Raw genomic sequence first — 16,583 nt, forward strand, 5'->3', positions numbered from 1 at the left:
TACATAAACTTTTCAGGTAGTTTACAGAATCACAGAAGCATTTTCAGGACTTCTCCAGAAACTAAGAATCCCTTATCCTTCCTAGGGTTTACTCTATAGGAGGAAATTGGCTACTGTTTTGAGAAAGACATTTTTTTATAAGTTAAGGAAGTATCTTTCTGCTCCTAATTTACTGGGAGCAATGGTCAAGAATGGATCCTGAAGATTACAAATGTTCTTTCAGTTTTTAACATAATGATTGTGTACTTATTGCTTTCTTATTTGTTAATCTTTTCTTCTTTCTTATTTTATTCCTTGTGCTCTTATGTTTTAAAGGTTTTGTTTTTAAGCATTTCCCATATAGCATATATGGATTACTGATAGTCTCCACATCCCAACTATTTAAATATTCCTTATTTTATTTTAGTGGAAAGATTGGGGAAAAGTAGTGTTAGATAAATGCAGGCACATTTCCACTTTAATTTCTGTCCCTTTGCTTATACGTATTTACTAGAAACAAAATTTCTAAAAACTCTCTCACTATCATATTAAAATATAACTTTTATTTGCTTTCCTTTTTCACAGTATCATGAAATTGCGTTTGTAGACTCAGATTCAGAGGATGCTGGGGAACTAAGCTATGAAAGCGTTGGCAAGTAAATTTACTTTAAAGTAATAGTGAAGGACTTGTGTACACGAATGATGTTCATTACAGCATCACTTCCAGCAAAAACCTTGTAATGACATCAATGTTAATTGATAAGGACTGGTAGGATTAATGATGATTTGTGCAATACCAGACTCAGCTCTTAAAAAGCAATCTCTTTTGCTTTCCTTGCCTTGCCTTCAGTTTCTATGCCTGGAGTCTTTCAGAGATTACATTCGACCAGGGGCTTCTGTCCCCTGTGAGTAATTTGGACAGTAGTTTCCTCCTACTTTATCCTTCATCATCTTTCCAGGACTTGTAAAAATTTCTTCCCTGATGACCTGCACTCCTAGTTTACTTTATGGATGAACAACTTCCTGCCTTCATTGGATTGTCTTGAGTGAGTGTGTGAATGTGTGTTCATATCCTGGAGGGATCAGAGGCAAACAACATGCTAGGTGAGCTATTCTGCACTAGAAACTAATTACAAGAATGTGTAGATAAATGGGGATAAATTCATAGACAGTTAAGCCATTGGTTTATAATGTTTGCTTGCACTGAAACTCCAGCTACTAGTGATACTGAGCTGTGATTCTAATGCACGTGAATTGTATTAAAATAACTTGTGCTGGGAATTCCCTGGTGGTCCGGTGGTTAGGACTTCACATTGTCACTGCCGAGGGCCCGGATTCAACCCCTAGTTGGGGAACTAAGATTGCACAAGCCATGAGATGTGGCCATAAAAATAAAATAACTAGTACCCACCTACACTTTTTTTTGGCCCTCTGTCTGTGAACTCTTGTCAATGTTTCTCCTGCATGCAAATACAGGAAATATACTTTGATTCAAAGTAGTTGCAAGGCCATAAGGACAAAGCTGTTGATGGACAAAATTCATTGGACATTAGTAGTTTACGCTTGCAATTGTCAAATCCTTTGTTATCTAGACTTTGTGCCAAGAAAATGAAATCCATTCATTGTTTTTTCCTAGACCAAATATACACTGTTGTTATTATCAAGCCTGATGCTGTGACTGCTAGAAAAGTTCGAGAAATTAAAGAAAAAGTAAGTAATATTTCCCAACAATAGTTTAAATTAATTGTAAAAAAAATCCCTTAATTTTCAATGTGGAGACAAGCTTATCATTTAGAGTAAACTAGAACATAAAGAACATCTGGTACTAGGTACCTCTAAAGGCTTTGGATGTTTTGTCTTACAAAGCCTCAACCTATTCAACATCCTTATTTAAATAACTCTGCTCTACTAGCATCCAATATAAAAGATAAAAATTGCTGTTCTGATGTTGGATGATAACAAATTCTTTGTATTTAGTTGTCATCAGTGCAAACTTGCTATAAGCTCTCATTAGCTTGCATTATTCCCTGATGTCACAAATATATGGTCCTTTTTAGATACATGATAACTTAAAGAAGCATTTAAGGTTTTGCCTTTAGAGCCCAAAGAAAACATTTTTGGAGGAAAATTGCATTCTAATTCAAAGGTCAGCATACTTCTCCTATAAAGAGCCAGATAGTAACTATTTTCAGGCTTATGGGGCATATGATCTCTGTCACAGAAGTTTAACTCTGCCATCATCTGGAGAAGGCAACAAGACAGTAAATAAACAAAGGGGCTGGTTCTAGTAAACTTTGTTTCTAAACATGTATGGTGGAAGGGGCTATGGTTTACTGACCCCTGAATAGAGATTTTGTGTTGAAACAGCAAAATTATATTAAAATTTGCAAGAATGTTGCATGTGCAATAGAGGAGGTCACATGGGAAGCTATGTCAGGAGGGATTGGGTATCTCATTATGAATTTCCCATCATTCATTCTTTCTTCAGCCAAAGCAGCATTGATTAAACTACAATAAAGTAGATGGTCCATTTTATACATGGTTATACTTGAGTGACATACACACAATTTGTCATTAAATTAAAATTTTTAAGACAAAACATGGCTGAATTTTAAATTCTATTTTTCCCTGTAATTTGGATATTTTTGTTGCTGTCAGAGTAAGATATACTAGATCATGAGTTACAGATTTAACAAAGGTAAGCCTTGAAAACGGAGAAGGCAATGGCAAGCCACTCCAGTACTCTTGCCTAGAAAATCACATGGACAGAGGAGCCTGGTGGGCTGCAGTCCATGGGGTCACTACTAGTTGGACACGACTGAGCGACTTCACTTTCACACATTGGAGAAGGAAATGGCAACCCACTCCAGTGTTCTTGCCTGGATAATCCCAGGGACGGGGGAGCCTGGTGGGCTGCCGTCTATGGGGTCGCACAGAGTCGGACATGACTGAAGTGACTTAGCAGCAGCAGCAGCAGCAGCAGCAAGCCTTGAAAAAAAGTTAAGAAAGTTAAAATAATTTTGAAAATAAATGGTTAAAAGTACTTATAAATGTATGTCTTTTTGAATGATTTAGAAAGCTGTGATATCTTTCCTTGGAGTTCAGTTAGTTTTTTTTTTTAATCTGGCAACAATTCACTTAAATAATAGAAGTAGTGTGTGTGGAGTCTCTCGTTCAAGCCATGAAAATTTAAACACTGAGGTCGGAGCAGGGGCATGAAAAGAACCTTCTTTGTTAACATATTTTGGGGCCTCTTGCAACTTAGTGCCTTATGGATTGTGCTGAGGCATAATTATGTAATGCATTCAAATCTGGATGATTTGTTAAGCCTAGGAAACAAATGTCCTTGACTTCTTTTACCTGTGGTCCCACTACCCATTTGGATCTGACCTTGCTCTCTAATTGAAGATTATCAAGGCAGGATTTGTCATAGAAGCAGAGGATAAGAAACCGCTTACTGAAGAACAAGTAAAGCACTTCTATAGTCAAACAGTAGACCAGGTAAGAATGTTAAAAAAAAAAAAAAATCCATTGTGTGTCAAATACAGTGGATTCCTATAAGTTTAGTATTTTCATTATAGAAAAAACAAATGAATAAGTCTGACCAACCAACTAAGCTCCAGATTTCCTTGGTGGTGTCCATATCATGGTTAATCCAAAGAGAGCTACTATGGAGAAAGCTCCAGTAGACATAGAGACAGCCAAACAAAAATGGATGCTCTGATTGTGTTTTATTGGAGCAAAGATCTCTTTATGATATGTTTCCTCTAAGACTCTGTGCATCAGCCCCCAGGAAGTGAGTATCCAGACCTTTCCTATAGATTCTGATCCCAGGTTGAAGGCTCCTTGTCATACACTTCATAGGAAAGCTTTAATCCTTTCTTTACCTACATGTAAATCCTTTTCATCAAGCTATTTTTAAAATTCTCTTTTGTCTGGGGTAATACAGTAAAGACTTTGTACTGGCAAGCGCAATGGCTTGGGTGTCAGGAGATGTAGGTTCTAGAAATTCACTGTCCAATATGGTAGCCATTAGATACATGTGGCCATTTGCACTTAAATTCATTACAGTTAAACAAAGTTGAAACTTCAGAGTTTCAGTGGCACTAGCCATATTTCAAGTGCTCAGCAGCTGCCTGTGGTTACATATGCTGAAGAGCACAGAGCATGTTGGTCATCAGAGAAAGTTCTACTGAAAAGCACTTTGTAAACCATCTGCACCCCTCAGACCATCTTTCTTGGCCCTGGAAAAGGGTTGGACCAGCGACATCAGCATCACCTGGGAACTTTTGAGAAAATACAGTTCCGGGCCCCTACTGAATAATAAAGTCTGGAACTAGACTCCAGAAAACTGTGTTCAACAAGCCCTCCAGTTGATTTGGAAGCATCCTATAGTTTAACAATTGTTATTAGACTGCCTTGACGATTAGTCCCTGCCAACTGTGAACTTCTGTCCTTCAGAGATGTGTTAGTTAACAGGAGGCTTGTGAGTAACTTTCTCTTGCCCAATAATCATGAAGGGGAAGAGGTCCTTGACTTGGGTAGGGGTCACTGTTGTAGTCTATCCATTTCATGAGCCTAATAAGATTATTTTTATTTTATTTTGTAGCCTGACTTTGAGGATTTTGTTTCTTTTATGACAAGGAACCTAAGCTATATTCTAGTTGTTTCACAAGGAAAGGAAAAACAGCCTTCCTGGGATGAAAGTGAAGTTAATTCTGAGACAGAATCTAAAGAATCGTGGGATGAACAACAGGAGATGGCCAAGCCTTCGAGGATGAAGAAGAGGAAAAGGTAGCTCCAGGCCAGGAAGCTTATTGTTTACAATGTTTTAGCAGGAAACATAGTATAACATAGAGATAGCTCAAATCTAAAGACAGACATCTTTATGTCGAAGTCACAGGTATTCTTTTCAGTCCAAAATTTTATATGATCAACAAAGCCGGAGTTGCCCTGAAAGTTTATGTCAAGCAGTTTCGAAAGGGAAGAAATTCCTATTTGTCTCTCTAACACAGGGTGCACCAATCTGGCTTCATGGCCCTGGACTCCAGGGTTAGAATGGGACCAAGGCTGGTCCCTTCCAAACCAGACCCCTTTCCTGTTTTTCCACATTCCACTTCTGCCTCCCCTTGTCCTAGAGACAGCAAATGTCCTCTGTCCTTTTACTCAAGGCAGTTAGTGGTGATAAATTGCTAAGAACTTAATAGTTGCACAGTTTTTATCAACAGTTTCTAAATATTCAAAAGTGAATATAAGTCACTTACAGAACATTGGGTTTGCGCACTTGCCATCTGTGCCTCCCGTGAAGACTCAGAAAGTCCAGCATTTAGCCCATGAGTTGTCAGAGTCATGTCTGAAAGAAAGGTGGGTGAGCAGGAGCAGGTTCCGAGTAACTGAGTCCCGAGGCTTCCTAATGTTTGTCTCTTCCTGCCGGGCAGCCCATCTCCACTGTGTGTTCTGGTTGAGTATCTCCAGAACTCTCCTTGTTATCTTATTAATAAATTATAGCAGGTTTTTTTCAGTTGGTCCATCTGCTGGTTCCTAGCCATATCATAATTTTTAGGTAGCAGGGAGACCCTAAAACTATTAATTCCCAGTTTTAAGTGAGATAGAGGGACTGGTAGGATAAATCAAGTGCTGACAAAGGACTTTGTAAACAGTAGGAGTTACTGTGAGAGTTTTAAGAGAAAATGATACTTAGCGGTTGGGGAGCAGTCTTGGTGGGAAATGTTGGGCTCAAGATACCAGGTTTCATACCAGGATTTTTGAGCCATTTTTTAAGTGTTCTGTGAAACACTGTTAACATAGCTGGCATAAGAGGACTCAGCGTTTGTTGGTGCTGTTGTACAGGTAGGTGTCCATCCGACTTTCAGAAGCAGTTGTTCAATATACACATAATAAGATAATTTAAGCACTTGGCAGGATAGGGGTGGAGTGAGATGTGTCAATGTTGTTTTGCAAAGTTTGCAGCATTTTCTTTTTAATATTTGCCTGTGTTTATACTGAGCATCAACCCAAGCAGGTAGCATGAAGTTGTGGGTTAGGGAGCATATTTTTCTGGGAATCAGTTTTCACAGATCTTATTCTGCAGATGTGGCCTAACAGGTGCTGTGAACTTCCACCTGCCATTTTTAAAGTAGATTCAAAATCTAAAGGATCAAGGACACAAGCTCTCATGTAGAATAAACAGTACATATAAATTTTTATAGGCAGGTATATGACTGCTATACTAAATATGAAAAGGTTAATTATCCCATCAAATACAGTGATTACCAGATTAAGATAAAAAATTTTAAAACTACCAAATGATAATTAATGCAGACAGGAATCATCAGTGAGTGCTAAATCCATTGTATGAATAATATATGGATTTTCCAATAGTGCCCTTTCAAATAATAAGGATATTATTTACAAAGTGAAAATTGTTGCTTTTTAGTGGTGAAAACTGGAGATTCCACTTTGACTATGTTATTATAATTTCCCAGTGATGGGAAAAACTGACATCATGTACCTCCTGTTGTGATGTTTCAAGAAGGATACAGCACCACTGATGTGATAGTCCTATAGAGTATCCTACCCAGAATGTAATGGGAAACTATGGGGCCATTCCATAGTTTGAAACCATCCAAATTGAGGACTGGCCTGGAGTCTTCAAAATATCAGTATCATGAAAGACAACAAGGGCTAAGGCATTTGTTAGAGGTTGAAGGAGACCAGGGCTTAGGGCGACTGCATGCAATGTATGATCCAAAATTAGGAAAGATTACTATAGATAGGTGGTTTCCCCAGTGACTCAGCGAATCTGAGCTCAAAGAATCTGCCTGCAATGCAGGAGACGTAGGTACTATCCCTGGGTTGGGAAGATCCCTTGGAGGAAGGCAAGGCAACCCAAGCCAGCATTCTTGCCTGGAGAATCCCATGGACAGAGGAGCCTGTCTGGCTATAGTCCATGGCATTGCAGAGTCAGACAGGACTAAAGTAACTTAGCATGCATGTATGCACTATAGACAGGACAGTATTATAAAATTGCTGAAATTTGAATATGGATTGTTCATAAGATAATACTCTTATAACAGTGTAAACTTCCCTCAGGTATTTAGGAGGGTTAATGGTGAAAATATCTGCAGTCAATTCTTAAATGGTTAAGTCAAAATACACACGCACACACCACACTCTAGAGTGGGGGTGGAGGGATAAGAGAGAAAGAACAAATGTGAAAAAATGCTGACAGTGGATGAATCTTAAGTTCAGTGTCTTGGCCTTGAAACTTTTCTGTCAATTTACATTTTTTCAAAATAAAAAAATTTAAAAAATGTACTCATCTATATTCTGCTTCTTTGTTGTTGTTGAGTCACTCAGGTGTGTCCTTCACCATCTCCAGGAGCTTGCTCAAATTCATGTCCATCGAGTTGGTGATGCCGTCCAACCTTCTTGTCCCATGTCCTATGTCCCTTCTCCTTCTACCTTCAATCTTTCGCAGCGTCAGGGTCTTTTCTAATGAGTCAGCTCTTCGCATCAGGTGGTCACAGTATTGGAGCTTCAGCTTCAGCATCAGTCCTTCCAATAAATGTTCAGGATTGATTTCCCTTAGAATTGACTGGTTTGATCTCCCTGCAGTCCAAGGGACTCTCAAGAGTCTTCTCCAACACCACAGTTAAAAGCATCAGATCTTTGGCACTCAGCCTTCTTTATGGTCCAACTATCACATTCATACATGACTACTGGAAAAACCATAGCTTTGACTAGACAGACCTTTGTCAGCAAAGTAATGTCTCTGCTTTTTAATATGCTGTCTAGGTTGGTCACAGCTTTTCTTCCAAGGAGCAAGCGTCTTTTAATTTCATGGCTGAAGTCACCATGTACAGTGACTTTGGAGCCCCCCAAAATAAACTCTCTCACTGTTTCCATTGTTTCTCCATCTATTTGCCATGAAGTGATGGGACCAGACGTCATGATGTTAGTCTTTTGAATGTTGAGTTTTAAGCCAACTTTTTTACTCTCCTCTTTCACTTTCATCAAGAGGCTCTTTAGTTCCTCTTCGCTTTCTGCCATAAGGGTGGTGTCATCTGCATATCTGAGATTACTGATATTTCTCCCGGCAATCTTGATTCCAGCTTGTGCTTCATCCAGCCCAGCATTTTGCATGATGTACTCTGCATATACGTTGAATAAGCAGGGTGACAATATATAGCCTTGATGCACTGCTTTCCCACTTTTGAACCAGTCTGTTGTTCCATGGCCAGTTCTAATTGTTGCTTCTTGACCTGTGTACAGGTTTCTTGGGAGGTAGGTATGGTGGTCAGGTATTCCTATCTCTTTAAGAATTTTCCAGTTTGTGGTGATTCACACAGCCAAAGGCTTTAATGTAGTCAATGAACCAGAAGTAGATGTTCTTCTGGAATTCTCTTGCTTTTTCTATGATCCAACAGATGCTGGCAATTTGAACTCTGGTTCCTCTGCCTTTTCTAAATCCAGCTTGAACATCTGGAAGTTCTCAATTCATGTACTGTTGAAGACTTGGAGAATTTTGAGCATTGCTTTGCTGGCATGTGAGATGAGTGCAATTGTGTGGTACCTTGAGTGTTCTTTGGCATTGCCTTTCTTTGGATTGGAATGAAAACTGACCTTTTCCAGTCCTGTGACCACTGCTAAGTTTTCCAAATTTGCTGGTATATTGAGTGCAGCACTTTCACAGCATCCTTTTTTAGGATTTGAAATAGCTCAGGTGGAATTCATCACCTCCACTATCTTTGTTTGTAGTGTTGCTTCCAAAGGCCCACTTGACTTCATACTCCATGATGTTTGGCTCTAGGCTAGTGATCACACCATTGTGGTTATCCGCATCATTTAGAACTTTTCTCTATAGATCTTCTGTGTATTCCTGCCATCTCTTCTTAATATCTTCTGCTTCTGTTAGGTCCACATCGTTTCTGTCTTTTATTTTGCCCATCTTTGCATGAAAATGTTCCCTTGGTATCTAATTTTTTTTTATGAGATCTCTAGTCTTTCCCATTCTATTGTTTTCCTCTGTTTCTTTCCATTGATCATTGAAGAAGACTTTCTTATCTCTCCTTGCTATTCTTTGGAACTCTGCATTCAGATGGGTATATCTTTCCTTCTTTGCCGCTCACTTCTCTTTTTTCTCAGCTATTTGTAAGGCCACCTCAGACAACCATTTTTGCCTTTTTACATTTCTTGTTCTTAGGGATGGTTTTGATCACTACCTCATATACAATGTTATGAACCTCTGACCATAGTTCTTCAGGCACTCTGTCTATCAGATATAATCCCCTGTATCTATTTGTGACTTCTACTATATAATCATAAGGGATTTGATTTAGGTCATACCTGAATGGCCTAGTAGTTTTCCCTACTTTCCTCAATTTAAGTCTGAATTTTGCAATAAGAAGTTCATGATCTGGGCCACAGTCAGCTCCTGGTCTTGTTTTTGCTGACTGTATAGGGTTTTTCTGATCACATGGATCACAGCCTTGTCTAACTCGATGAAACTATGAGTCATGCCATGTAAAGCCACCCAAGACGGATGGAGAGTTCTGACAAGACGTGGTCCACTGGAGAAGGGAATGGCAAACCACTTCAGCATTCTTGCCTGAGAACTGCATGAACAGTATGAAAAGGCAAAAACATATGACACTGAAAGATGAACTCCCTAGGTTGTTGCTCCTGCTGCTGCTAAGTCACTTCAGTCGTGTCCAATTCTGTGCGACCCCGTAGACGGCAGCCCACCAGGCTCCCCCGACCCTGGGATTCTCCAGGCAAGAACACTGGAGTGGGTTGCCATTTCCTTCTCCAATGTGTGAAAGTGAAAAGTGAAAGTGAAGTCGCTCAGTCGTGTCCGACCCTTAGCGATCCCATGGACTGCAGCCCACCAGGCTCCTCCATCCATGGGATTTTCTAGGCAAGAGCACTGGAGTGGCTTGCCATTGCCTTCTCCGCCCTAGGTTGTTAGGTGCCCAATATTCTACTGGAGAAGGGAGAAGAAATAGCTCCAGAAGGACTGAAGAGGCTGAGCCAAAGTGGAAACAATGCCCAGGAATGGATGTGCCTGGTGATAAAAGTAAAGTCCAATGCTGTAAAGAACAATACTGCACAGGAACTTGGAATGTTAGGTCCATGAATCAAGATAAATTGGAAGTGGTCAAATGGGGGATGGCAAGAGTAAACATTGACATTTTAGGGATCAGTGAACTAAAATGGGCCGGAATGGGTCAATTTAATTCAGATGACCGTTATATCTACTACTGTGGGCAAGAATCCCTTAGAAGAAATGGAGTACCCCTCATAGTCAACAAAAAACTTGTAATGCAGTGGTTGGGTGCAATCTCAAAAACGACAGGATGATCTCTGTTCATTTCCAAGGCAAACCATTCAGTATCACAGTAATCCAAGTCTATATTCTGCTTAGAAGAGACAAAGAAAAATAAAAAATTAAGAGATGGCAACAAAATAGCCAGAAAAAAATAAAGAATTAGAATTGAATATTAAAAGTGTTAAACTTGATAAAGAAGGGCATGATGTAAAAGAAAACATTTGTGAAGAAGGTACAGTGGTCAAAAAATTTATTCCCGAAACTATACAGATGACATAATAAAAATATAAGTATTAGAAAGATAATAAGGAGAACTGGATAAAAGTAACATTATGGTCATAGATCTCAATACAAAGCAGAGAAAAAAGCAAAGATATATAGGAATGGCAAATATGTATTCCATTATTGTGTATAATAAATGATCTATAATATATGAAATATGAATATGCGTAACCTTAAATCCCACAAGTAAATTTGCTTTGTTTACAAAGAAAACCTAAACAAATTTTTAGAAATTAAAATCTTACCACACACATTTCCTGATTATAATCCAATAAAGCTGGAAATAAATAAATAAATAATAAATTTCAAATAGAAAACATCTTATCTGTTTGAAAACATGAAATGTGCTCCTAAATTAACCTAGATTCAAAGACAAAATTATAAGGAAAGTTAGAAACTATCTGGATTGCTTAACACAGAGGAAAGAAAAAAAATTTTTTAAACATACTTTATTTTGGTGTCTTTAATATCCTCTCATGAAATCAAACATATATGATTTCATGTAATTGATTTTTGCATTGGTTCAATAAAAGTGGAATTAAATACATATTCTTTGATGTAATAGAGATGTAACTTATCTTTATGTGAAGTTCAATATTCATTTGTTTTATTAAAATCTAAATTATTTGTGAGGATATATTATCAGTTTTAATTTTCTGACATGATTATTAAACTTCAGTTTATAATTATGTTTTGGATTTCAACAGTTTACAACAATATCTGGAAATACAACAAATATCTCAGTTTTGTGATGTTGAGGAGAATATAACTAATACTAAGTTTATCGATGTCTTAATCCCTGATTTTAAAAATGTAAGAGGTATAAAATTTGAAAAGACACTGGCATTACTTCGACCAGCCCTCTTTAATGAAAGAACAGGTAAGAAATAAAGCATAAACTGTTTAACTACTTTGTACATATGATTTGAATAATTATATTAAAAGATATTAGTTTAAAATTTACCATTCAAGAAAAAGCACTTGAAGAAATTTACTTGACACTAATTTACTAATTTCTCAATAAAAAGAATAAAACAATTCTATAGTTAAATAGTTTAGAAAGTGCTTTCTAACCTAGGAATTTGTTAAGGTAGATTTAACATACAAGAATTATTATTATATATAATTATTATTATAGTTATTATAATAAAGATTAGAAGTACTCATGTCTGAAATGCCTATGTTCAACAATTAGGTAAACCTCTTATTAATAGTGTGATTTGGAAAAAATGTACTTTACCAAATCTTTCTTTATGTTTAAATTCAGAAGGTTAAAATGAGAAAACATAAAGTCCTTAACACTTAAAAGGTGCTAGCTATTTTTAACCTCACAGAAGAGTGTGAATATTGGGAGAGCAAGAACAGAAACTGTAAAGTAACACTGTTAGTTCTTTTTTATATCCAGTGTATGGAAATAAATAGATACTTGTATGTTGACCTCATATTCTCTGACTTGCTAAACTACTTAGTTCTAGGAGCTTTTTGACATCATTTCCTTGAGAATTTCTGTTATTAGGGTTTCTGAGGGCTTTTCAGGTGGCACGAGTGGTTAAGAACCTGCCTGCCAATGCAGGACACATAAGAGAGGAGGGTCGGGAAGATCCCATGGAGTAGGGCAAGGCAACCCACTCCAGTCTTCTTGCCTGCAGAATCCCATGGATAGAGAAGCCTGGCAAGCTACCGTTCATAAGGTCACAAAGAGTAGGACACGACTGAAGTGACTTAGCACAGCACAGCACAGGGTTTCTGAACATCAGACCTACTTGCATTTGGGGCTAGGTCATTGTTGAGGGTGCGCGTCACGAGAATTGGCAAATGTTTGGCAACATCTTTGGCCTCTACTCACTTCATGTCAGTAGCATCCCCTCAACCCCTAGTTGTGAAAATCAAAACACATCTCCAAACATTTTTAAATGTACTTTGAAAGATTGAGAACCACTGATGTAGACAATAATATAATCTAAAAATTGAGACCGTTTTGCCTCTTTCTTTTTAATATGTACACTTTTTATTTCTTTTGCTTGCCTTATTGTACTGGCTGGAACTTCCTGCATGATGTTGAATAATAAGAGAGATGAAAGTACACAAGTTACCTTGCTCCTGATCTTACAGTGAAAGCATTAAGTCTTTTACCAGCAAGTGTCATGTTAGCTTTATATGCCCTTTAATTAGATTAAGGAAATTCTCACCTACTCCTAGTTTGGGGAGGTATTTTTTTTAAAATCATGAATGGATGTTATAGTTTCTCAAAAAATTTTTCCTGTATCTACTGATATTTCTTCCTTGAGGTAATAATATGGCAATTACTTTTATTTTAAAATATTTAACCAGCCTTGCATTCTCCAGATAAACTATACTTGGTTGTTGTATGTTGTCTTTTACTGTCCTTTTTAACGTATTGCTGGGTTTCAGTATTTTGTTGGGGACTTTCTTGTAATGTCTTTATCTGGTTTTGGTGTTAGGGTAATGGGTAAATGCAGACTTCATAAAATGACATGAAAGGTAGTCACTGTTTTCTGGACGAGATGGTATAGAATTGATATTGCATCTTTTTAAAATCTTTACTGGAATTTACCAGTGAAGCTTCCTGGGCCTAGAGTTCTCTTCTTTCAAAAGTTTCATTTGCCTTTTTAAACCTTGAACAGTATGTATATGTTTTTAGATGAATAAACTTTATATTTTAGAATAGTTGTTGATTTACAGAAAAATTTAAAAAGATAGTACAGTGTTCCCATATGCCTACCCCCATAATAGTCTCTTCTAATAATGTTTTATTGTGATTCATTTTTATGACTAGTGAACCAGTATCAACACACTGTCATTAACTAAACTTCATAGTTGATGTAAGGTTTGCTCTTTGTGTTGCACATTCTGTGGGTTTTGATAAATTCAGTGTCATGTGTCCCTTTTACAGTATCATACATGGTAGAACCACTGCCCTAAAAATCCCTGTTCTTCTCCTATTTATCCATCTCCCCCTCCCAACCTCTGTTGTAATCTGACCTTTTTACTGTCTCTGTAGTTTTGCATGTTACAGAATGTCATAGAGTTGAAATCATATAGTGATAAATTTCTCTTACATAACTATATACACTTAAGGTTCCTTTGTGTCTTTTTGTGGATTAAATAGCTTACTTCTTTATAGCTGAATAACATTATATTGTATGAATATACCAGCATATGTCTAGTTACTTATTAGAGGACATCTTCATTGCATCCAGTTTTGGGCTATTATGAGTAAAGCTGCTATAGGCAGCTTTATTATGAACATGTAACATTGGCGATAAGGATATCTCTGATGTATTGAGTCACTAGGGTTTTAGGTTTAATTTTCTACACAATATAATCTTTATCCTACCAGCACAACAACCTGCTGCAAAATACATCTCAGTTCAGTTCAGTCACTCAGTCATGTCCTATGCTTTGCGATCTCAAGGACTGCAGCATGCAAGGCTTCCCTGTCCATCACCAACTCCTGGAGCTTGCTCAAACTCGTTTTCATTGAGTCGGTGATGCCATCCAACCATCTGATCCTCTGTTGTCCTCTTCTTCTTCTGCCTTCAATCTTTCCCAGCATCAGGGTCTTTTCCAGTGAGTCAGTTCTTCGCATCAGGTGGCCAAAGTATTGGAGTTTCAGCTTCAGCATCAGTCTTTCCAATGAATATTCAGGATTGATTTCCTTTCGGATTGACTGGTTTCATCTCCTTGCAGTCCAAGGGACCCTTAAAAGTCTTCTCCAACACCACAGTTCAAAAGCATCAATTCTTCAGCACTCAGCTTTCTTTATAGTCCAACTCTCACATCCATACATGACTACTGGAAAAACCATAGCTTTTTTGGACTTTATTGGCAAAATAATGTCTCTGCTTTTTAATATGCTGTCTTGGTTGGTCATACCTTTTCTTCCAAGGAGCAAGCATCTTTTAATTTCATGGCTGCAGTCACCATGTGCAGTGATTTTGGAGCCCAAGAAAATAAACTCTCTCACTGTTTCCATTGTGTCCCCATCTATTTGCCATGAAGAGATGGGACCAGATGCCATGATCTTAGTTTTCTGAATGTTGAGTTTTAAGCCAACTTTTTCACTCTCCTCTTTCACTTTCATCAAGAGGCTCTTTAGTTCCTCTTCACTTTCTGCCATAAGGGTGGTATCATCTGCATATCTAAGGTTATTGATGTTTCTCCTGGGAATCTTGATTCCAGATTGTGTTTCATCCAGACTGGCGTTTTGCATGATGTACTCTGCATATAAGTTGAATAAGCAGGGTGACAATATACAGCCTTGACACATTCTTTTCCCAATTTGGAACCAGTCTATTGTTCCGTGTCCGGTTCTAACTGTTGCTTCTTGACCTGCATACAGGTTGCTAAGGAGGCAGGTCAGGTGGTCTGTTATCCCCATCTCTTGAAGAATTTTCAACAGTTTGCTGTGATCTGCACAGTCAAGGCTATGGTTTTTCCCGTGGTCATGTATGGATGTGAGAGTTGGTCTGTGAAGAAAGCTGAGTGCCGAAGAATTGATGCTTTTGAACTGTGGTGCTGGAGAAGACTCTTGAGAGTCCCTTGGACTGCAAGGAAATCCAACCAGTCTATTCTAAAAGAGATCAATCCTGGGTGTTCATTGGAAGGACTGATGCTGAAGCTGAAACTCCAATACTTTGGCCACCTCATGCAACGAGTTGACTCACTGGAAAAGACTCTGATGCTAGGAGGGATTGGGGGTAAGAGGAGACGGGGACGGCAGAGAATGAGATGGCTGGATGGCATCACTGACTCGATGGACATGAGTTTGAGTGAACTCCGGGAGTTGGTGATGGACAGGGAGGCCTGGTGTGCTGTGGTTCATGGGGTCTCAAAGAGTCGGACACGACTAAGTGACTGAACTGAACTGAACTGAACACAGTCAAAGGCTTTGGCATAATTAATAAAGCAGAAGTAGAGATTTTTCTGGAATTCTTGTTTTTTCTATGATCCAGCAGATGTTGCCAACTTGATCTCTGGTTCCTCTGCCTTTTCTAAATCCATCTTGAACATCTAGAAGTTCACGGTTCACATACTGTTGAAGCCTGTACATGTACTGCTGAAGCTAAATACATCTAATTGATAATAAAAGCTGAGTGTGGAAAGCGCTATGATAAGAGATGCCTCACTGGATATCAAATAGGATATGCAGCCCATAATTGAGTGGAAAGATCAGTATGGCTTAATTAACCAGGGACAGTTGCATAATACTTCATGGAAGAAGCACTGTTTATGCACAGACTAAAAAGTCAAGTTTGAATTAGCCAGGAAGAGGAGAATCTTGAGTAGTTTCAGTGGAGTGCTTGCCACAAAAGTCAGTCTCAAAACTGGGGTGAGAGATTATATACAAAGAAGTCAGAACAATTCAGAATTAAAGAAGTAATATTTGACAGATTTCTAAATGTTATTTTGAGATTGGAAAAATCTGACTGTAGATTAATGCTCATGGGAAGGAACCAACCAGTTGAAGTTACAAGAAAGAGAGAAAAGATTAGGACAGGCCAAGCTCACTGAGAGTCAGGAGAAAATAATTTCTGTAGCAAATGTATAGGATTGGGCTGAGAAGAGATTTTTATTCTACGTAGCAAGAGAGAGGGCTGGATAGACAGAGATCCAGTTTATAGGTTTGTGGTAGGAAGTTGAGGGGTTTGTCTTCTATTACTTGGTTTCTCTGTAAATAAGAAGCAGTGTTATTGGCTGAGAGGAGAAGAGGCAATGCTGTTGTGTACATGATCCATCAAAGGCCAGCCCTTTTCTTGATCTATGTATGCCATTTCTACCCGCTTTCCTGAGTGTTTCACACTCGAAAATGTCCCTTATTTTCTGGCAACATCACTTTCTCCCTTGCTACTAAGTTTTCCCTGTTAGCACAAAAACATGGTCCAACATAATAATAAACAAAATTCAATGAAATAAAAACAAAACCAGAAAAATTGCCTTGGATCCTCTGCCCCATCAGCTGACACCCCAT

General features: G+C 38.2%; 1 protein-coding gene across 1 annotated transcript in view; it reads left to right on the top strand.

Moving 5' to 3' along the window:
• NME8 (NME/NM23 family member 8) overlaps nt 1-16,583 on the top strand; it is a 40,268-nt gene that overhangs the window by 13,701 nt on the left and 9,984 nt on the right. The window contains exons 6-10 of the mRNA XM_055420164.2: nt 565-631; nt 1,616-1,689; nt 3,388-3,480; nt 4,589-4,773; nt 11,299-11,471. Of these exons, the coding sequence (XP_055276139.2) occupies nt 565-631; nt 1,616-1,689; nt 3,388-3,480; nt 4,589-4,773; nt 11,299-11,471 (592 nt within the window). The remainder of the gene's footprint in view (nt 1-564; nt 632-1,615; nt 1,690-3,387; nt 3,481-4,588; nt 4,774-11,298; nt 11,472-16,583) is intronic.

Source organism: Moschus berezovskii, chromosome 3, assembly GCF_049115385.1.
Source record: "Moschus berezovskii isolate FMDL1 chromosome 3, NW_MosBer_1.0, whole genome shotgun sequence".
NCBI classification, from domain to species: domain Eukaryota; kingdom Metazoa; phylum Chordata; class Mammalia; order Artiodactyla; family Moschidae; genus Moschus; species Moschus berezovskii.